Source organism: Elephantulus edwardii, unplaced genomic scaffold (genome assembly GCF_000299155.1).
Source record: "Elephantulus edwardii isolate Elephantulus edwardi_28Jun2011 unplaced genomic scaffold, EleEdw1.0 scaffold00072, whole genome shotgun sequence".
In the NCBI taxonomy this organism is placed as follows: domain Eukaryota; kingdom Metazoa; phylum Chordata; class Mammalia; order Macroscelidea; family Macroscelididae; genus Elephantulus; species Elephantulus edwardii.
This window is the reverse complement of record NW_006399822.1, coordinates 3,118,167-3,140,398: the sequence shown is the minus strand read 5'-3', so window position 1 is coordinate 3,140,398 and position 22,232 is coordinate 3,118,167. Positions and strand designations below refer to the sequence as shown.

Here is a 22,232-nt window from a genome sequence, read left to right as displayed (position 1 = left end):
CCCACGCCAGCCTCCCCGTCTCCCTGTACTTGACCCCACGCCAGCCTCCCCGTCTCTCTGTACTTGACCCACGCCAGCCTCCCCGTCTCTCTGTACTTGATCCATGCCAGCCTCCCTGTCTCGCTGTACTTGACCCCACAGTTGCAGCCTCTGTTTCAATCCATCTCCTTGAGGGTCTTCTACCAGGAACTACATGACCTAGCAATTTCTCTCTAGGTATTTACACAAGAGAAGTAAAAACATAAGTCCACACAGACCATGTGCATGGCTGCCTTTTTCACAGTGACCCACAAGTGGGAGCACCCAACTGTCCCCCCCACAGATGGACAGATGAGCAAAGCAGGGTACATCCAAACAACGAATGATAACTGAGTCATCAAAAGGAGCGAGGTCCTAATACAAGCCTGGTGACCTTCACAAAAAAGCCACAGAATGTATGATTCTGTTGCTAACAAGGGTATGAACTGTGCAGAAGTGCAAATCCACAGAGACAGAGCAGATTGAAGAGTGGTTATCAGAGGCCTGGGGAGTGGCTGGGGGAAGGCGAGAAGGGAACGGGGTGGGGGACTGGCCTTGGTGACCAGATTTCTTTGAGGGTGACCAAAGGAAATTAGGAAGTGGTGATGTGTACAAAACTACGCAATTATATGAAAAACCACTGAATTGCGTTCTGGAAGGCAGATGTTAATGGCATGTGAATGATACCTCAATTATTTTTAAAACTCTGAGTCCAAAGTTGAAGTCTGCTGAGCCTCCAGGTGGGCAGAGGTGCGGGTCTTCTCTCTTCTCCACTCCTTTCCCCAAGTCCCTGCTCCCCAGGTGCTCTCAGGGCCTTCTGGGCAGAGCCACTGCCTGCTGAGGGACTTTGGGGTGGCTGCCTCACATGGGCCTTGGAGCCTTCTCACCCCCTCCTGCCAGTTCTCTATCTGGATCCAGCCGGATCCGATCAGCTACTTGTCACCTCTGCTGCGGTGGCGCCTAGCCCAGTGCTGGTCCCACAGGTCCAGTCACAGCTTCCCCTCTGCCTGTGCCCTGCTCTCTCTGCCTCTGGCCCTGGCCTCAAGCTCCGGCTGTTTCCTGACTCCCCTGGGGCCTGGCTCAGCTGTGGACTGCTGACTCATCCTCCTACAGCATCTCCCAGTCCTGCTGCCCTCTCTCTGCCTCGTGCCCCTTCCCATGTCCTCACCACACTCCCTGTCCCCTGTCCCACCTCCCCCCCAGCCCTTCCTCCTAGGTCCCCTCTGCCCCTTCTACCACCCACTTCCTGTCCCTTGGACACAAGCATATTCTTGCTGTACTCCTCTTACGTGACCTTGGACTGGCCAGGCACCTCTCTGAGGGTGCTGTCTGCTGTGTACTGTAAGCAGGGTGGTTCTTACCAAGCACAGCCTGTGGGTACAAGATGAGGTGCCCACCCGGGAACTGGCACAGCAAAGGTCCTGCTCAAGTCTCAATTGGTCTCCTGTCTCTTCCTTCCACTTCTACGTCTCCCCTCTAAACCCCAGCCCCAGGGATGGCCAGTCACTGACCCCATCACCCTCACCTCACCCAGGCCCTTAGAGTGCCTGAGTTCTTGCTTCCTTAAGGTCTGAAAAGTCAGAATTGCTATTAAGTTGATGCTGACCCATGGCCACCCCAAGTGTCCAGAGTACTAGTGCTCCCTGGGGCTTCTGAGGCTGTGACCTTCAGAAGTGGCTTGCCAGGTCTTTCTTCCTAGCCACCACCTGGGCTTCTGCATGAGTTTGAACAGCCAACCTTTTAGTTAGCTGAACATTTAACCATTTGGACCTCCTTGGGGTTGGGGTGGGGTCCCTGTTAGAAGCAGCTGCCTTCTGCGAGAATCCCTAGATGCTTAGCTGGTTGTGAAGTAGCCTTTTGGGGACTTGCTTTTCTAATCTCTGAAATGGGTGATGACGAGGATTAAATAAAGAAACAGGAGAAAGGGAGTAATGAGGGGCCGGGCACAGAGTAGCTCTCGAACAGTGGTGAAACGCACTGTGTGTCGGTCCCCTCACCAAAAGGTCAGCAGTTTGAACCCACCAGTTGCTCTCAGGGAGGAAGGTGAGGCAGTCTGTTCCCATAAAGAGCACAGCCCCAGAGACCCTACGGGGTGTGTGTGTGGGGGGCAATTCTACACTGTTCTACAGGCCACTGCAAAGTGGGGTTGACACAACTGCAGTAAGTGCTTCTGGGAGAGACACAGGGTGACGGGTGTGAGCAGTGATCCCAGACGGTGAGGAAGAGTTCTCCGGTTATTGTGAGGAGCTACTGAACCGGCCACCACTCACAGCAACCCTAAAAACAACAGATCTGAACCCTGCCCTGTCGTGCGCCCTCCTCAAGCTCAAGCCCACTGCCACGGTCACTGTGCCAGTCCTTCCTGTCTGAGGATCTTCCCGTCTTGTGCTGGCCCTCTGCCTTTCGCAGCATGATGTCTTTTTCCAAGCACTAGTCCCTCCTGACAACATGCCCAAAGACCAAGCGTCTCCCTCCAACCTCTAAAGAGCACCAAGTGTGCACGTTCTCCAAGACCAATTCGTGTGCTCCTTCTGCACTCCATGGGATAGTCCTCCAGTCCACAGTATTGGCAGAGTATAGAATACACCATGAGAATCCCTGGAACAGCTATCACAGAGCACAAGCAACAAGAGAGGTGATTCAGGATTCCGGAAAGGTGAGAGGGAAGAGGGGTGGCTGGAGAAGCAGCCCCTCGACACTTGTTACCAAAGCTAGGGAGACTCAGAGCCCCGGAGGTGGGCTGGCGTAAGGACGAGGCTGATGGTCCCACCAGTGGGCCGTTCCAACATCTCTGCCAGGCTTCCTCCTTCACCTTCCTCCATTCGAGTCAGGTGCTCCACTGCAGGACCGGAGGGAAGGCTGAGGTCGCCCACCCACATTCTGCAGACGTTCTCTGCCTCTGTGCATTCTCAGCTGCTAACCAGAGAGTCAGAGGCTTGAGCCAACCAGCTGCTCTGAAGGAGGAAAGTGAGGCAGTGGAGGCAGTCTGCTTCTGCTGCCTTGGAAACCCTAGTGGGTTGCTCTGCTCTGTCCTCCAGGGTTGATGCAAGCCGGAATTAACTCTATGGCATCAGGTGTGTGTGGGGTGGACAGAGGCCCTCACAGAAGGCGGGTCACACACTGCAGTCCTGTGTATATATTCCCGGGGTGGTGCTATGGGGGCCTTCACAGAAGGTGGGTCACACACTGCAGTCCTGTGAGCATACTGCAGGGTGACAAGTTCCCCGCACTTTGTAAACAGTCATTCATGGTGGACAGAGAGATAAGCAAAAGCTGGCCAGGGCTGACAAAGCTGCGAGGCTCTGTGCCTCTAGCTGCTGCCACTGAATCGTCAGCACATAGTCGTTCACTACTGCCAGGCTGACTGCAGCTCCTAATGACCCTCCGTAGGGTTTCTGAGGCTGAAAATCTTCACCAGAGCAGATGGCCTCATCTTTTCCCCTCAGAGCAGCCGATGGATTTGAACTGTTGACATATGATTAGTAGCCCAACATATAAGCTACTACCCCACTCCTGGAAAGAATAGCAGAGTGGACAGATTAAAGGAAGAGTGATGGGTGTCAGGGACAGGCAGAAACCTCAGCGCTGCAGGGTTGCTGACCGTGGTGCTGATGTTGGCCTTGGATGGAGCTGGGGAGGGAGATGCAAGCAGAGAGTGGATGGATGGAGCACGGAGCTGGGTCCCAGTGTGTGTGTGTGTGTGGGGGGTGGGGGGTAGGGGATAACACGTGCTCATGTGGAACCAGTACCCCCAAAATAGACTGTGATCTATCTTCATCATCATCATGTTCTGAAATAGGTATTGCTGGTGGCGGCTGCCGCTGAGTCCATTCCTATTCATGAAACCCCATGTCTGAGAAGTTCCAGTAGATAGCCATGCCTTTCTTCCAAGGCACATCTGGGTGCACTCAAACCTTTCAGTTAGCAACTGATGTCATTAATTTTTGCATCAACCCAAGAATAGTCCTCTCATGTTGGTTCTATAAGTAAGGAAAGCAACAGAGGCACAGGGGGGTGAAGGACAGCAAAGGCTGAGCTGGCCAGGTGTCAGGACTAGGGTCGTGATCCAGGGCCATCAAAGCAGACGTTAGGATTTCTTTGCCTGACAGAGACATGTGGCGTGGTCCATCAGGGAATGTGCTGCAAACGCAAAAGCTGTGTCTCTCGTCACAGGAGAAAGATGAGCAATTGTCTCCTGTGTGACGTATACCCTCAGAAAACAGAGGGTCGGCTAGGAATCGGTTCAAACGTCAGAGCAATGAGCTGTGTGAGAAGAATCCGCACCTGGAGTATCTCAGAAGCCGTGAAGAGAAAGGATGGAGGGCTGCTGCTGCTGCCAACCCACAGAGAGGAAGAGGGACTCTAGAGGTGCTGCCTGGCCAGGGACCCCTGAGGACAGGGGAAAGGGCACTCTACACCATGGTTGCTGGTGGACATGAAGCCAAATCAAAGCCAACCCATGGGGTCCAGTGGACTTGGACACAGTGATCCTGTGGGAAGGAGCAGAACTGCCCCAGGCCTCCCAAGGCTGTAAGTTTTCATACAGCAGACTGAGAAGTTCAAACCACTAACATTTTGCTTAAAGCTGAGTGCCTTAATCACAGTGCTACCAGAGCTCCAAGTGCTCCCAGAAGTCATTTATCAAGCCTAGCTGCTTTAGAAACATTAACATCACTGAGGTCTGCACTAAAGGCAGGTGTGCACACTGAAAGGCAGCATGGGATGGATACAGAGGCTGGGAATTTAGAATGAAGCCGAAAACCTAGGCCCCACGCTCTCTCTCCTGTTCTGACTCAGGCAAACCTCCACCAGCTTTCTGAGACAAACTCTTTATGGGATCAGACTGCCTCGTTCTGTCCTTTGAAGCTGCTGTGGATTCTAACTGCCAGCCTTCCAGGTAGCAGCCCAACACGTAACACATCTTTGCCACCACAGCTAAGCAGAGTGGTACTCAACTCCTGGCTCTGCCATTTGCTACCTGTGAGGGTAAAAAAATGATAAAGAAAACTCTCCTTGAGCCTCAGTTGCTCCATCTATGAAATGGGAATAGCAGTAGTGACCACTTAATGTTGTGAGGCTTAAGTAAATCCATCACCTCCAATGCCAGTCTCAAGAGAGACACTTCCTAAACACCTGCTCCCCCACAGATATCTAGACCTACAAGGGTCTATGTACTAAACTGGCTCAGATGCCTGGCTTGGGCCTCAGGGGGCACCATGGGTACCACCTCCTGCTGTTTTAACTTTCCATCTCAGGCAGATATCTTACACCTCCCATCACTTGCACCAAGTTCACTCCAAGGGATAATCCTACGAGTGGTTTTGAACCCACAGTGACCCTCCACTGGGTTTCCAAGGCCGTAAAACCTCACAGGAGGAGACTGCCCATCTTTCTCATGTGGAGTGGCTTATGGATTCAAGCCTGTGACTACTGGTTTAACAGTCCCATGTGTTACACACAGTTCTTGCTGTGAGAAGTTAGAAAAGAGAAAATGAAAACGGTTTCCTTCAAGTGTGAGATAACCCTTCACTCCAATCTCCAGCTCTCCTTTGCGTTTATGGAGGTTGCTAGGGGGTCAGATTCCTGGGGGAGTCTCCCCTAGAAAAGCCTACTGAGGTGGTTAAATTGATTGCTCTGTGTGCAGAGACCTTTGGGGCCAGATGTGCCCTGCACCTCCCAGGCCTGCTGACGTGAAGACAAGTGCTGGGCAGTGTCAGCAGCTGACCCTTTGCACAGGACGGTGTTCAGACACCATCCTGAAAAGGCGGGTGTGGAATCTGGGGGCTCATATGCTGGCAGAGAGGACGCCATCTCTCCACGCAAACGTGAGGCTGCAGGCAGGCTGCCCTCCCGCAGTCCTCTGCACCATCCCCAGCCACCTGGCTGGGGATCACCGCGTCAACGGGCCAGTCTCGTCGGGGATGCTGCAGGCATGCAGCTGCCTCTCTGGGTGGCATACACAAACAGGTTTATTCGGGAGAAAGCATAATGCTTGTGAGGCCGGCCACAAACCCGAAGCCAACCCACCTCCACAGAGTCAATTCTGACTCACAGCGACATGTGGGATGGTGCAGACCTGCTCCATGAGGCCTCCAGGCTGTAAGTCTTAATGGAAACGGCCTGCCTCACCTTTACTCTGCAGGGAGGATGGTAGATTTGAACCACTGACCTTCAGGTTAGCAGCTGAATATTTTAACTATGATGCCACAGATATCCCTAGTCAGGCTGGAAATGCGAAAAAACTCTCTTTACACAGGCAGACTTAGCCATCTGAACTCCCAGCTAAAAGTGAAGCTGCCCAGTTCTGCAGGCTTCTCTCATTTCTAACTGGATGTCTGGAGTGACTAACCAAGTCCAAGTTCACATTCTTAAGGAATGGAGTGAGCAGGTTGCTTGGTTTGGTCCTTTTTTTTTTTAGCTTTAATTTACATAGCAGATCAGTCTCCTATTCAGTAACTGACACCCATTTTGCTCTGTGACATTGTTGCAATGTGCTCACTGTCACAGTACCCATCCCACTCCTTCTCCGGGCCCCAGTTTCTAGTCATCTTTTCCCCTGTCCCAGATGAGCTCTAGTTTTGCTGGTCCTAATGTTTTAACCACACAGGTCATGGACAAACAGTCTGAATAAGCAAGCTCCCGACTCACATAATTTCGTGCTAAAGAATGAAAAATGCCCATGATCGATCCACAGTTCCTTCCTGACAGGAGAGAAGGAGGAAGGATTGTTTGCAAGTCTCAACATCTTTTGTTTCCTTGTTTTGGGACAACACACTGACAGGTTGGAGGAGACACTTTTTTATTTGACAAATATTTGTTGCAAGCCCTCTTAGAGTGATGCCCTGGGCTGGGTCTTCACGCAAATCTTTTCTATCTAGAAAGTTCTGTCTCTACCGCGTGTCTTTGGATCTGTCTGTAAAGGGAAGGAAACGGGTGGCAGCTGGTAGCTGTTAGGAGTCATACACAGTGCACTTGATCTTACAGATTTCTTTTGCTCATTGTCAGTCTGTGTTTGCTGTGATACAAGCTCTTTAAGTCACAACACTGGGAGTCATGGTGGAAAGTACAGAAAAGAGGACAGCATCTGAAATTAGGAATCCACTTTTCTGAGAATGAAGCATCATTTCAATAACCTTCCTAGTGGAGTATTCTTTCCTTAGCTCCTCAGACCATCCGGTTCCCTGGGAGGCGGAGGCCTGGGGTTCCTCATATTCTCGGGAAAGAGTTTGAAGGGGCCCATGCCAAAATATTTGCTCCCCTTTGTGGCTCAACTTTCAGCCAAAATTATACAGACCCATGAGAAGACTAGTAACAGCAAGGAGACATTGCTTAGAACCCCGAGCGATATGAGCTCAAAGGGCAGCATCTGCCCAGAAAGGAAGTTCAGAAGGCAGAAAGTGGTAAAAAAGAATAGATGGAAATGGGAAAGCCAAGGAGGGAGCTGGACGAGTGCTGCTCTATTGTGGGGATGACAATCACTGTCAACAAACAGTGTGCATGAATTCTGGAATGGAAAACCCATTTACTAATCACAATAGAAAAAAAGTTACTAAGCAGAAACAATCTGGTGTTTAGGACAGCTTTAGTAAAGTCAACCCTTATGTCAAGTCCAGTACATGGTGATCCTACAGGACAGAGAAGAACTGCCTTTTCAAGGTGGTAAAGCTGTGGGATAGTGTGTTCTATGTCGTGCAGCTAACCCAAAGGTCATCGGTTCAAATGCACCCGCTGTTCCATGGGGGCAAGAGAGGCAATATATATTCTTGTAGATTTACAGTCTTGGAAACTGGAGGGAAGCTGCTGGATGTGTTGGAAATGAACCTAACAGCAGTGCATTTGATTGTTTGGTTTAATCTTTAATGGATTATTTCTTTAGAGAAATCTTTCTGTCGTGGAGCTGTTGGTGGATTCGAACCGCTCACCTTTACCTAAACACCTGAGCACGTAGCCACTGCCCTCGCATACAGAGTGGTCACACTCCAAGGCCCTGGGAGCCCTGGACACTTTTCCCAGATGCCGTCTCCAAAAAATTATTAAAAACGATCTTTTATGATTGTCTTGGTATAAAACTGATATCATCAAAGCTGACTTGTACTCATTTATTCCCCTCGGATTTTAAAAGAAATTAGAGCATTTTCATGAGCTTCAGGCACTTTGCCTTCTTCTTTGTAGCCAGCCTGTCGTTCAAAAAAGTTATTAAATATTATCTTTCTTGGTTGCTTTGGTTTAAGGACGACTATAAACTAAGTCGGGTTATTTCAATTTTCCTTTCGGATTGAACATTTTGGTGTTTCTGTATGGGCCTCTTGAAGTCTTGGAGCAGCCCTGGTCATGCAGAGCAGTTTGAACCCACCAGTGACTGGGGTGGAAACACGCAGCCGACCCACTTGCATGATGATGGCCTTGGGAAGCCCAAGGGGCAGGCCTCCTTCTGCACATCGGGCCACTGTGAGGCGGAATCGACTTGATGGCACCCTTCTGGCGCCCTAGTGGTAAGAAGCTGCACTGCAATCCCCGAGACAGGCGGTTTGAATCCACCAGCTGCTCCGCAGAAGTAGGATGGGCAGTCTCCTCCTATGCGATTAAATATTGAAAATCCACTGGAGGGCCAGCTATGTGTCAATTCCGACTTGGTGGTACATAACCCCACCAATAATAAAACACTCGTTATTGTTAAGAACCGATGAGTCGGAGCTGCCCCACAGCCGACCCTCCAGGGGCTGTGAACCACACGGGAGGACGCTGCCAGTCCTTCTCCGCGGCAGAGAGTGGATTCTAGCCTGTGCCTCTGGGATGGCAGCCAGCAGGCCACCAGATCTGGGCTGGGCCATATTCACTTTTCCATCTGCCTGAAAAGGCACTGGAGCAATTCTGGGGACGTGTCTCCCCAACAATCACGTGCGCCCCAGGTGCTGAGTGTGTTGGGGACCCCCGGGTGCTGCCCCGCAGCCACTCACCTTGTCCTCCTCGGCCCTCAGGTCGGGCATGGTGCTGATGCACAGGCTGACCGCCGTGGTGGCCACGAAGAGGATGGAGAGGCACGCGAAGACCTTGCCGGGCAGTCCCGACTGCGGGTTGTCCACCATCTCGCGCAGCCGGTGCATGAGCAGCCCCCAGCGCGAGGGTGCAGGCCCGGGCCTGCGCGCCTCGGGCGGCGGGTTCGAGGCCTCGGCTCGGCGCAGCTCCGCCAGCTCCTCCCGCCGCTGCAGCAGCGCGCGCAGACAGCAGCGCTCCAGGCGCGCCTCGTCAATGCCCCAGTAGGCCAGCTCGTCGCGGAAGGACAGCGCGCACATCTCGCGCAGCAGGACCAGCTTGCCGGCCGCCAGGAAGCTGGCGATGGCCCCGAAGGCGCTGGGGCTGCGGTCGAAGAAGAACTCGCGGCTGTCCTCGTCGTAGTCGTCGCACAGCTGCGTGATCTCCTCGTAGCTGCGGCACAATTTGAGCTTGCTCAGCCGGCTCAGCGGGAAGTCGTCCAGCGTGCTCCAAGGCAGCAGGTAGCGCCGGCCGCCCACGTTCACCAGGATCTCCTCCTCCAGGTCGGCCGCGGGGCGCGCGCGCGGGGTGCCCACCTTGCGGACCCGGCGGTAGTAGAGGCCCTTGGTGGACGGCGGCTCCTCGGGCCCCAGCTGGCTCAGGGGGCTGCAGGAGCCGTAGAGGGGGTCCCCGGAAGGCAGGGCCATGGCCGCGTCGTCCTGAGCCGGGCTGGCTCTACCCGTCTGCGGCCAGGGGAGGGAGAGACAGGGGACAGCAAGGGTCAGTCTGGGGCTCAGAACCCACGCCCTCAGGAAGGGGTTCTGGAGTCATGTTCCGTACAGCCCGGCTAACACCGGTCATTCTTTTAACCGCTCATTCAGCATGTACACGTGGGAGGCGATATGCGAGCGCGGGCGACGACATCTATGCGTGGGAGGTGACGTACATGCGCAGGCGTCTATGTGCAGTGAGCTGAGGCAGCGTTTATGCGTGGGAGGTGACATGTATGTGCAGGTGGTGATGTGTAGTCGCAGGAGGCGACGTGCGTGCGTGGGAGGCGATATCTATGCGTGGGAAGTGATGCGCATACGTGGAACTCAATATCTATGCCTGGGCGCCTTCACAGGAGACATCTACGGGAAGGTGTGTATGCACAGGAGGCGAGGTGCATGTGTGGGAGACGTCTATTCGTGGGAGCTGATGTGGAGGCAATGACATGTATGCGTGGGAGGCAATGTGTCTGCGCGGGAGGCGTTATGTATGCATGGAAGGTGATGTGTGTGCAGGAGAGGCTCCATGTTGGTATGAGAGTGACATATATGCATGGGACCTGGAGGCGACGTATATGTATAGGAGGTGACATGTATGCATGGGAGGCACTGAGCCCACTTGGACCCCCCATCAGCACCCATGGAAGCTTTTTGTTGTTCTTAAATGCCACGGAGCTCACCATGCTCACAGTGGCCTTGTGAACAACAGAGCTGAACTCTGTCCTATCCTCAGCATCCTGTCCTCACCATCTCTGATCTAATCGAACCCATTGTTATAGTCACTGTGTCAGTCCTTCTTGTTGGAGGTCTTTCACTTACTGACCTTTCCTAGAATGATGTCCTTTTCCCAAAGACTGGATCCTAAGGACAACATGCCAGTTTCTGTAATATGAAAATCCCGTGGAAGCAGCGGTCAAGAAATCAAAATGCATGTTGCACTGTGCAAGTCTACTATTAAGGACCTTTTTAAAAGTGCCAAAGAACACCAATATTGATTTGAGGCCCAAGGAAAATCTGACCCAGGGCATGGCATTTTCACCAGCTTCCTATGCATGTTGGGCCCTGGTCATCAAAGTTTGCCAGTTTAAATCCACTAACCTCTCTTTGGGAGAAAAATGGGCAGTCTCATTTTTGTTTTGTTACATTTTTAATTTTCAAGGCTAGGGTACTTTTAATTTATTTTCAGTTTTTTCAAACTAATTTTCGAGTGAAGATTACAAATAATACTGATTTCTTCTCATAGATTCATTCATGGCCTTTTTGTTTTTAGAGAATTAAGTGCTGTGTTTCATGTGGACGCTTTATTGCGGGTTCTAATCGACCCTGTATTGTGTGCCGCCTTTCCCTTCACTGACTTACCTAGTTATCAATTTTTCTTCACCTAAAGATTTACAGCCTCAGAAACCCAACGGACAGGGTTTCTGAGGTTGACTCAGAATTGACTCGATGGCAGTGGATTTACAATGTGTTGTCTGGTGGCACAGTGCATTTTATGTTGGGCCATTAACCAAAAGGTCAGCAGTTCGAATCCACCAGTCGCTCTACAGGAGAGATGTGGGCTATTTCCTCTCATAAGGATTTGCAGCCTTGGAATCCCCATGGAGGGTCGTCAGGAGTCGGCATGGACTCAAGACCATGTCCTTGGGCACAGGCACCACCTGTCATTGGAGGCTGGCGTGTTGCTCACTGAACCAGTTTCCACATAATTTCAAGACTAAGTAATAGGCGGAAAGGCCTGGGCATTTACCCTGCAGATGGGCCAGTGACAACACCATCGGATGACACGGGTCCATTCTGATGGTGCGGGGCCAGGCAGGGCTTTGCTTCGCCATGCCACAGTCAGGGACCATCTGAATGGCAGCCCACACGTATCCGTGAACAAAAGAATACAACAGAGGGAAGGATGGCTAGACACTCCTATCCTGTGAGACTCTTCCTGGAATACGTTCCGGTTTCAAGTAACTGACTCCCAAGCTGGACTAGCCAGAGCCCTGCCCCTCTAAGCTGACTGTGGGGCCTGGGGTTGTGGCCTAACCATGCAGGTCTCAGTGGTCCACCTTCAGATATGGGGACGTGGACCTGTTGTGTGAGATGGGTGAGCAAGGACCAGCCTCGGCGTGTCCGTCCTCAAGCCCCTGCCCTTCCGGTGTGCTGTCCTGGGTGGTGGGTGGGCTTCTCCCATCTCACCCCTCCCTTGGCCTATGTGACTGGGACCGTGTAAGTGCCCACGCCATAGCAAACACTGAACATGAGAGGCGGCTAGATCCTGGTGTGGGTTACATTTCTAGATGCTTCCAATGGGCTGTGCTTCCCACCATGGATTCATCTAACAGACCCAGGAGGCAGACATTAGCATCTTCATGTCACAGGGGAGGATACTGAGGCACAGGGTGCTGAGTAACAGGTCTGATGTTTAATCTGACATCCAGAAAGTGCTAGTTCTAGAATGTTCTGTGAGACCCGCCAGTGATGTGCCCAGTACAGCTGTGACCCTTGGCAGAAATTCCACACTGCCAGCCTCCTCTTTTGCTTTCTCATTTGCAAAGACTTGACTAGGAGGGTTCAGGGTTGCTTCATGTCTCTGACAGCAGCACCCCTCTGGTTCACTGGGTACTTGTCTTGACACCCTTGCTGTGTGACCTTGAGCCAGTGGCTCCCCCTCTCTGTGCCTCAGTCTCTTTATTTGCAAAATGAAGGGGATTCTAATCACATTCTGTTTCAGACCTTCTGTGGCTCTCGGTTTAGGACGAGGGCTTTGGGGTCAGTGTCGTGAGTTAAAACACCTTCTCTGCAGTCACTCCCAGCCCACATGCCCACATCATCTCCTAGGCTTTCCTCCCCAGTTGGGGCTCTCGCAAAGCATCTATACCCTTGCATTGCAAGAGGCACTCCAGTCAAGAGGCAGACTCGCGGCTGAATGGAAATACAAGTTCCTCTCCATTTCAGAGCCAGCTGGATTCCCGCAGGCAGGCCGGGAGGAGGTGAATCACAGACCTGCATTCACACTTGCTTCCTCCCAGCCTCCTGGAATTCAGCATGCATTACTTTGTTCATCACCCGGGCAGCCGGGCAGAATGAGCAGAAGAGCTCTCTGAAATCTGGGGAGCCCTTCCTCCAAGTGTTCTCATTTTCTCAGGGCAAAATCCAAGGCTCAGAGAGTCCTAGTGACTTGTCCAAGGTCACACAGCAAAGCCCAGTCCAGCCTGGCTGCTGCCTCTTGCCTGAGCTCTTTGCTGATCACTGTCTGTCCTTTCTGTATTTGCAAACTCAACTTTGCAGAGCACTGCCCCCTCCTCCAAACAGCTGGCCCCAAAGCTTCTCAGCCTTCAGGGAAGAAAGATGTCCCCCCCAGAGAGCCCTCCCATGAAGAGGGTTTCAAGGTATCCAAGCACTTCCTATGCATCCACTCACCCCTGCAGGAAACGCCAACTTCCCCGAAGTTGGACTCACCTTCTTGTCTCTGGGAGCTTGATTCCGGCTGCTCCCTGGCCAGGCATGGGAAGCCCATGTCTGGGGGACTGGGTAAGAGGTCTGTGGGGGTGCTGAGGAGGGAGAGAAGAACCCCAAACCCAGCCGTCTCTGCTGAGTTAGCCTGCAACCTTTCCTCCCGGGCTTCCTCCAGAAAAGAGAAGTTCATTCATTCTGCGTCTCTTTCTACAGCAGCTGCAGAGTCCTAGGGGGTGAGTGGGTTTGTAAAGGGACTCAGAGGCCCCTCTCCTCCAGCTGGGGCTGGGCCTGGGGTTTCTGTACAACAAGCAGCCGGCTGAGTGAACTGGAAGGCTGTCCTGCTCCAGCGCTGGGCACTGTGCTCCGAGTCTCACGGGGACAGCAGTGTGGTCCTGCAAGGCGGGGGGGTGGAGAGAAGGGACGGGCTTAGGAATAATCTCTCCATCAGCCAGCAGCGGGCAGGAGCAGCGGCCTCCCTGCCAACTGCCGCGAGGAGCCAACCGTGCTCCCTCCCCTGCCAGGGAGGAGCATGACTTGGAAGCAAGGACAAGTTGGGATAGGGGCACCTGCGAGGCTCCTGGATGGGGGAGGGTGCAGACGATGGCAAGGGCCTCGGGTGGGAGCTATGAGAGAAACTTGTGCCACTTTCAGGCCTGGGCCATGTTCAGAGGCAGAAGCCCAGCCTCTGAGCTCAGCATCAGGAGGCTACATGAGAAAGTAGGAAGGGGCGTGAGCATGGCTGTCTACACACTCGACCCTGGGCTCCCGTGCACGTGGGTGTGTTAGGCTCAAACTGTGTCCCCTTACAGCAAAGGTTAAGTGCTAGCCCCCCACACCTGCCCACACCACGACCTTGTGTGGAAGGAGGACATCTGTTAAATTAATGAGGTTGGATTGGAGTAAAAACCCTCAAACCCACTGGGTCCATTTGGATTCACAGTGACCGTACAGGACAGCAGTGAACTGCCCCCTGCAGTTTCTCAGGCTGTGAATGGTTATGGAAACAGACTGCCTCTTGTTCTGTGGAACAGCAGGTGGATTCAAACCAGTGACCTTTCAATTAAGAGTTCAACACTTAACTCACTGGACCTCCAGGGGTCATACATTGGAATCAGGTGGGTCCCAATGCCTTCTAGGAGGTGACTCTGAATAGAGGTGAAGGGACTGACAGAGACACACAGAAGGGAGATGCTGTATGAGGACAAACCTCCAAGTCAAGGAATGTCCAGGGATGCTCAGGGCCACCTGCAGGTGGAGGGGCCAGGGGATGAGCTTTCCCGGAGCCAGCAGAGAGCACAAGGTCCGATTCAGGCTGCAGCCTCCACAGCTGTAAGAACACGAGCTTCTGATCTCAAAAGCCTCCTACCTCGTGGAAGTCCATTATGACAGTTCTACCTGTTGAAAATCAGCTGTGCGACCTTGAGTAGGTGACTTGGGGTCTCCAAGTTTCCGTTTTCTTAATTATGAAAACAAAGAGGGAAAAAAGGGGGAATTAGGCCCTGGTGGCCTAGTGGTAAGGAGTTGCACTGCCCACTTGAAGGCACAAGCTTTGAATCCACGAGCTGCTTCATGGGAGAAGGATGGGCAATCTCCGGTGTCATTTACAGCCTCTGACACCCTGCTGCAGCGTCAGCGATGAGTGGGTTCTGACTTGACGGTGCGCACCACCACCAGCAGCTCAGAGGAGCCGGAGCTTCAGACAGCGGGGGTGGAGTGACGCGAGCTTGAGTCCGGAAAGTGATGGTGACTGTGTGACACGCAGACTGTAATCAATACCCCTGAATGCTTCAGGCAAAACGTGTTGGGCTGCCACTTCTTTTGTTCTGTGTAGTTTCACCACGGAGTTGTTGTTAGATGCTGTCAAGTCAGTGCCCACTCCTAGCGACCAGAAGCAGAACAGAGCTAGGCCGTCCTGTCCTGTGTCGCCCTTGGAAGCTCTGGTGTCCCTGAGCCCATGTTGCAGGCACTGTGTCAGTGTTCCCACTCGACGGTCTTCCACTGACCCTCTACTGATCATGATGCCCTTCTCCCAGAACTGGCGCCCCTCCTGACAACATGTCCAAATATGTGGGACCGAGCCACATCATCTTCTAGGAGCATTTCGCTGTATCCACGACAGACTCGTTTGCCCTTCTGGCCGTCCACTCCTCGTGACATTCAAAGGCACCAGCTCTTCTTTGCTTTTCCTTAGTTACTGCCCAGTTTTCATATGCATATGAAAAGATTGAATAGTGATGAGTTGGAGCCCACTGTCACCTTCATTGTGGCAATCCATGTCACTCTGTGTGTGTGTGTGTGTGTGTGTGTGTGTTCTTTTCACTCACCATCCGCCCTGTCAAGCCTGCTGTCCTTCTGCAAGCACTGGTCCCCCAGTGACAGCATGCCCAAAGTTTGAGAGGTGGACTCTCACTGTGCTTGCTTCCAGGAGCGCTGACTGGGCTTTGCCTAAGACAGATTTGTTTGTTCTCCCAGCAGTCCGCGGGATTTCTTCACCAACACCACAATCCAAAGGCATCCATTCTTCTTTGCTCTTTCTTATTAGAAACAGAAAGAGCTGGAAGTTCAAGGAGGATCAAGGCTTCAACACAAGTGTAGCTGCCTGTTGTGGGGTTGGATGGCGTGAGGAGGAAATAAGAGACTGAGGACTTGGGTGCTGGCTTCGGTGCTGTCACTGACTTGCTGTGTGTCCCCAGTCAGTCACTTAGCCTCTCTGGGCCTCAGTTTCCTCACTGCTCAAAGGAAGATGGTTCAGCAGGCAATGGTTGAAATTATCTTCGGATCCAATGGCCAATACATACTGGCTTCTCCGTAGTTTTCTTAAGCATTTTTCATGCCCACTCTCTTATCTTCTGGAGCTGCACTGACCCCATGAGGTCCGCTTCACAGAGGAGACCAGAGGTCTAGAGAAGGGGCTTGCTCAAGGTTACCCTGCTGGTTAGGATCTTCAGCCCATCAGTTCAAGGACCCAGGTGTGCAGGGCATTGAGCATGCACCTCCCACAGGTTCCCAGAAGGGAGCACAGGAGCTTCCGCCCTGATGGCCTCTGTGCTCTGGTCGAGCCCAGGCAGGAGCTGAGAAGTTCACTGTGTGGGTGCTCTCTGGTGTCGTAGCTGTCTGAGAGGAGTGTTCAAAGCCCCAACGTTCTGCAGAAATGGAGAAGCCGGCCTGGGGCTTGAACATGAGTTTCTTGGAGCTGTTGAAATCACAAGCCACAGCTGGGTGATTCCAAACAGCAGAAATCTATTCTCTTCCAGTTCTTGAGACTGAGGGTCATAATCAAGGCATTGGCAGGGCTGTGCTCCCTCTTGTGGGGGGACCCTTCCAGATCTACCGCCGTTTCTAGTCACCTCCAGCATTTCTTGGCTCAGGACATCACTCTAATCTCTGTCTCTGCCTGCATGTGGTTTTCCCCATGTGCATGTATGTACACAAATCTTCTCAGCAGAAGCAGCCCTTTTAGCATCATGACTAAAATATTCAACTAACATCCGAAGGCACGCCTCCAAAGGGAGCTCTGGTGGCCTGGTGGTAAGGAGCTGCACTGAAATCCCACAGGCACACAGTTTGAATCCACCAGCTGCTCCACAAGCTGGGCAATCTCCTCCCCAGTGATTTACTGCCTCTGAAAAGGCTAGAGGGTCAGCTATGGATCAGTTCCAACACAACAGGACTTAACTGTAACATCCAAGGGGTTTGTGGTTCGAACCCAGCAGTCATTTCAAAGGAAAAAAAACCTGTAAGAGTTTGCTTCTGTGAAGTTTACAGTCTTAGAAACTATGGGGTGGATGTGCTCTGTTCTGTAGGGTCAGTATGAGTTGAATTGATGGGTTTGGTTTTGGGGGGGTTTCTCATAGAAGGACACCAATGAATGGATGTAGGGTCCATCTCAATCCTCAGAAAGGTTACCAGTTCAAATCCTCCAGCTGCTCCTCAGGAGATGGACATGACAATCCGTGACAGTCAATGTCTACTGCCTTGGAAAGCCTACGAGACAGTTCTACGCTGCCCTTTGGGGCCAAATGAATCAGAATCAGTTCAATGACCCAGGCTGACCCCATTTTAATTCTTTACATTGTCAAAGACCCTGTTTGTAAATCTTCCCTGGTCACAGGTCTAGGGGGTTATGGAATAGATCTTTTTACTCAGTCACGTCCTTGAGTCGGAATACTGAGAGAATTGCAGAGAAGCGGAGCTGTTGTACTGTGGGTGAATGACATGCAATAGGGAATCATGAGTGGTTTTCTAGCCGCTGTGGATCTCATCCAAGAACACACAACCATCACCTGGGGAGCTTTAAGAACAACCGGTAACCAGGCTGCATCCTGACCAATTAAAGCAGAAGCTCAGGGCTGAGGCTGCATGCAGAGCAATGCTTGATGGCTCCCTAGGTAATGCTAATGTGCAGCCAGGCCTGGGAAGGGCAGCTCTAAATCAGCAGTGACACCATTAGAGGTGCAGATGGGGACAACCCTTTAGAAGGACAATCTGCCCTTCAGATAGACGTGCCCACATGCACAGAAATCTAGAAAACGTAGAAGGATGCAGATGTAGAGGGACCTTCTCCACAGCATTGTTTATCTGTTTTCCATACAGGTTTACACTGCAGAGTAAAGTTTCCATTCAACAAAGTTTTCAGTGACCTTGGTTTCATTCTCTACAAGTGAATGTATTCGTTCTTTTTGTTCTGGTTGTTTCGTTTCCATGAATCTACTTTCCCTACTGTTTTGCCCTCTCACATGTGTTTCAAAGTAATTCTTTGGAGGGCGAGCGAGAACTGAGTGAGCACGGATTGAGACAGGGCCCATACGCCCAGCCTGTTCTGGATAGAGTGTGGGGTCTGCGTGAGGGAGTTGGTCTCTTGACTGCTGTGCACTACAAAGAACAATTCCAAACTTGAGAAGAGGCAGGGGGCAGTCAGGCGAGATTCCTGCAAAGCCGCACTGCAGCCCAAAGAGGAGCTGAAGGACCTGAGGAAAGGAGAGCTTTCCCACCACCGCACAAGTCCAGAAAGGACTCCTGGCATAGCGCACTGCCCTCCCCAATAAAATCTGCAACTAATAAATGACATCATAAAGAACTGTCAACAACCTACGCAGATGCACTAGAAACAGCCAAATACATACCAAGAAAAACGTCACCTAATGTCAAGAAAGCAGCAGGCAACTTCAAACATCATTGGGGGGTGGAGGGATATAAGCCTTCTCCTAAAGTAGTTGTTAACCATTTGATCTCATCCAGCTGACGGCGGTTAAGGGTGATTGTCTTTATTTGTGAGTTAATCTGGTGCTTAGCCAAAAGGTGACCTCAGGCAGAGGCTCCATTCTGGTTCAAAGTTTAAAGACTATCTCAGTCCAGCATCTCAAGGAGGCCATCAGTCTCAACCAGTAAGGTAAATCTGTTCTGTTGTTGTTTTAGGGCTTTTGTTTTGTTTTAGGGATCTGAGGTGCTGTCTCAACTTTTTCTCTCCATTTCTCGTTCTATCATGGTCTATCATGTTGTTGTTGCTGTGAGCCATGAAGTTGGCACCAACTCCAGCAGGTTTTAAATCACACGAGAGGAGATTGCCCCTCCTTCTCCTGAAGAGCAGTCAGTGGATTTGAACTGTGTGACTTTGAGACTGCAGCACAGCTCGGCCACCAAAGCCCCTCACTATCATGGGTCTGATCAACAGTCTGTAGCGGTAACCACAAACCATCTAGTTGTTTGGTTTCAGAGTAAGTGAGGCTGTGATTGATGTAGACGGTTCATTTCATTCAGTATGGATTACACCTCAACACAAAGAAAACAGAAGATACTAAGTTTGGAGTGCCTCAGTGGTTTAAAATCAGGAAAGAGAGGCATCAGGGTTGTATCTATTTTATCATACCTAGACAATTTTTTGGGCACTCCAGTGATTTAAGGAAATAAATGTACCCTCCCCTGTGAGACTTGGTAACACCCAGGTAGACGTGCTCACCACACATCAGCAAGTCAACATAAGGAACCTCGTGCAGGCCTTGCTCAGTGCAAGCACTGCAGACTCTGCTGGTTAATCTGCCCCGAGAAGATCTTGTAAACTGTGGATTCTGATTCAGTACAGCTGGTGTGAACCACACATTCTCAATGCAGGGACGATCAAGCCAGATTGAGCCAGTTCAAAGTTTGAGAAGAAAGAGATAGCTGACCACTTACAAGTGGCTATAATTTGTGCTTTAGAAAATGAGGCTGGAGATGTAATTAGCCCCAATGTAAGTGAAGCTGACCTTCAGCAGTTTATATAAGTTGAGTATTGTTAGGGACAGTTACTGTACAAAGGGACATGGCATTGAGTTTGAACTGTAAGGGCCTGACAGCTGGACAAGGCTCTTGCTGCTAGAGAATCCTTTGTCTTGAGAGAAGTCATCCTCATTCTATCCTGATTGGTGAACGGCCCAGCGGAGCCCCTGCTGACATTTCAGCTGCATCTCTGCCCCCATCCTCTCACCCAGGTGCCCACAGCTTTTTATTACAAAGCTTTCTAACAAGGAGAACAAGTGACAAATAAGAACAATGAATGTTCCTAACTACTGACTTCTTGTAAAATTGACTTCCTGTGTGACTACAGGCAGCCTCTGTGATAGTGAGCTTTGCTTTATTGTGCTTCACAAACACTCGTTCAGTTGTGATGGGTCAGGGGATGCAGAGACCAAACCGAAAGGAGACAGCTTTTAAGACTGAGAGTCAGTCGAGCTAGTAGTTCCTCCCTTGTTGCTCAGAGGAGGCAGGCAGGGGTCAGGGAGGGTGGACGCTGCATCCCCACTGCCACTTCATGCTGAATTCTGTGTACCACTCAGCTAAACTCAGTAGACACTATCACCCCTTCAATGGTGCTGCAAGGTGGAAGCAATTACTCTCCCAGCACAGAGATGAGACTCTGACGTAAGTCACCTGTCAAGATTTCAAAACCAGGTCTATGTGGTTCTAACCACTCTTGCTAGACCTCTGTTGTGTTTTACATTCTAGTCAGACTACATTTCAGGGATGTGCCCGCCTCAGAGATCAAGAGAAGGGTTTGAAGTTGAGTAAAATATCTAAAAAAAGACTGGGTATATATCAAACTACGTAGGTAATATTTTAATTTACCTCTAACCTAACCTGTTTGTAATCTCCCTGTATCATCCGAAAGCCTATTTATGGGAATAACGATTAATAAAACACATATTAATAACGAAATTCTTTGGTGGAATAGAACATTACATTGTGGGCTGCTGAGGGCAGTTTTGGACAGCGTGCCTAAGAATTCCAGATTCCTCTGGAATTCAACTCCCTGCTGAGACCTGCACAGAATGGATTTACCACTGGTAGAGTCTGAGCAATTCTGATGCAAGTTAGGGACAGGCCTGGCTCTAAAGACTCCATGTGGGGGAAGACAGACTGTCTATAAAGGCATACTGTGTGTGAGAAACATTAATGAGGTATAACCATTGAATTTAGAAGAGACAAGACAAATCGATATATATAGATCTTAACTGAAAAAAATTCAGAGAAGATACTTTAAGAGGTAACTGAGCTGGACTTGTAAGAATAAGCAGGTGTGTGAGGAGCGAAAGACACCACTGCTCTGATGAAGTCACTGGACTGAGGCTACAAGGGACGCATGTCCAAGAAGTGAGAGGTGTGGCGAGCATTGAAGGAGCCGAAGATTAGGGAGAGTGAGGTTAGAGCGTGTGACAGTGGCCTAGAGAACCGGCTCAGGTGGCACTGCGATTGTGTCCAGCAGCATGAGGCCCCCAGAAGAAGCATGTGACCCAACTGGACTTCCCTGAAGGAAGTCTGGACTGGAACCTGGAGACCAGATGAAGACAAGAGACAAGGCAGTTCCCAGTTAAGAGATCTCAAGAGTGTGTGTGACAGGGAATACAAGGAGGGAATGTGAGCATGGAAGGCAAGTGGGGTGCTTTAGGAAAAGGGGATTACCGGGATGGGGGCTTCAGGAGAGCTTGGTCAGTCCCATGGGGTCATGAGCAGAGCGGGAAGGGAAGGACCCAAGGCTTTCCGTCTGTGTGATCGAAGGTGGTCGGGAATAAAGACCCACCGGAAAGGAGATGAGGTTTGGAGGAAAGAGACTCACGTATTTCCAATTTAAGTGCATCGAGTTGGCCACGCAGGGTAACGTGAGTCCTTTGGAGGAGAGGAGCACGTGGCAACCTGGCAGGAAACCCAGCACGTGTCCCCCCAGCACTTCCGTCCAGGCAGCGGAAGTCACCCCGGGGGAAGGGAGACGGCGGCGCACAGGCGCGTGGGCCTCTGGGAGCTGCCGCGAGGAGTTCTGGGAAAGTGTCACCCGACAGAGGCTGGGGAGGGGGTGGCACGTGCGTCCTGACCCGCGAGGATGAGGACGGCAGCGGGACCTAAGTCTGGGACTCCGGACGGTTGTTTTCACGCCCCTCGGAGGGCACTTTCCGGGGTCGCCGCGGGCAGAGGCCTGAAACTGCGGAGCGGAGCAGAGGGGCACAGGTGACCATGCGGGACCGCTGTGTGAGGCCCAAGTTCTGGGGTGCAGGAGGCTGCAGCTGGAGGCTTGGCATGACTTGGGACTCCATTCTAGTCTTTAAGCTACATCCCCGTGGATTTACAGCCCTTTAAACACACGTGACCATGCAGCCGAAGACCCACCGCCGCCCAGTAGATGATGCTGCCGTGGCAGCCGGCCATCGGCTTTCGGAGGCCGTGAATCCTTACGGGGGCTGGCAGCCCACCACGTCACGCACTATGCCACCAGGGCTCCTTAATCAGGCGGCTGGGGAAATATTTTCCATGCGGTCAGGCGCAGACGTGGCGAGAATACCCCTGGAGAAGATCTTGTCATCCTCAGTGGCCTGTGTGCAGTCAGATGACCGGTCCCTGAACGCGAATGTGTTAAGTGCTTCAAGAAAAGGGCATCCTTCCAGGTGAGCTCTGGATTAAACAGGGCCAAAGCTTCCAGAATCTTCTGTGCACTCATAGGCTGGGGAGCACAGCTCGGGAGGGATGTCGCCCCAGGAGCCTTAGGCAGCGCTCCAGCGC

General features: G+C 51.7%; 1 protein-coding gene across 1 annotated transcript in view; it reads right to left on the bottom strand.

Annotated features, from left to right (window-relative positions):
• KCNG4 (potassium voltage-gated channel, subfamily G, member 4) overlaps positions 1-21,769 on the bottom strand; it is a 27,906-nt gene extending 6,137 nt beyond the window's left edge. The window contains exons 1-3 of the mRNA XM_006888874.1: positions 21,626-21,769; positions 21,262-21,495; positions 8,976-9,734 (exon numbers count right to left, since the gene is read on the bottom strand). Of these exons, the coding sequence (XP_006888936.1) occupies positions 8,976-9,734; positions 21,262-21,495; positions 21,626-21,769 (1,137 nt within the window). The remainder of the gene's footprint in view (positions 1-8,975; positions 9,735-21,261; positions 21,496-21,625) is intronic.
• Positions 21,770-22,232: the final 463 nt, after the last annotated feature.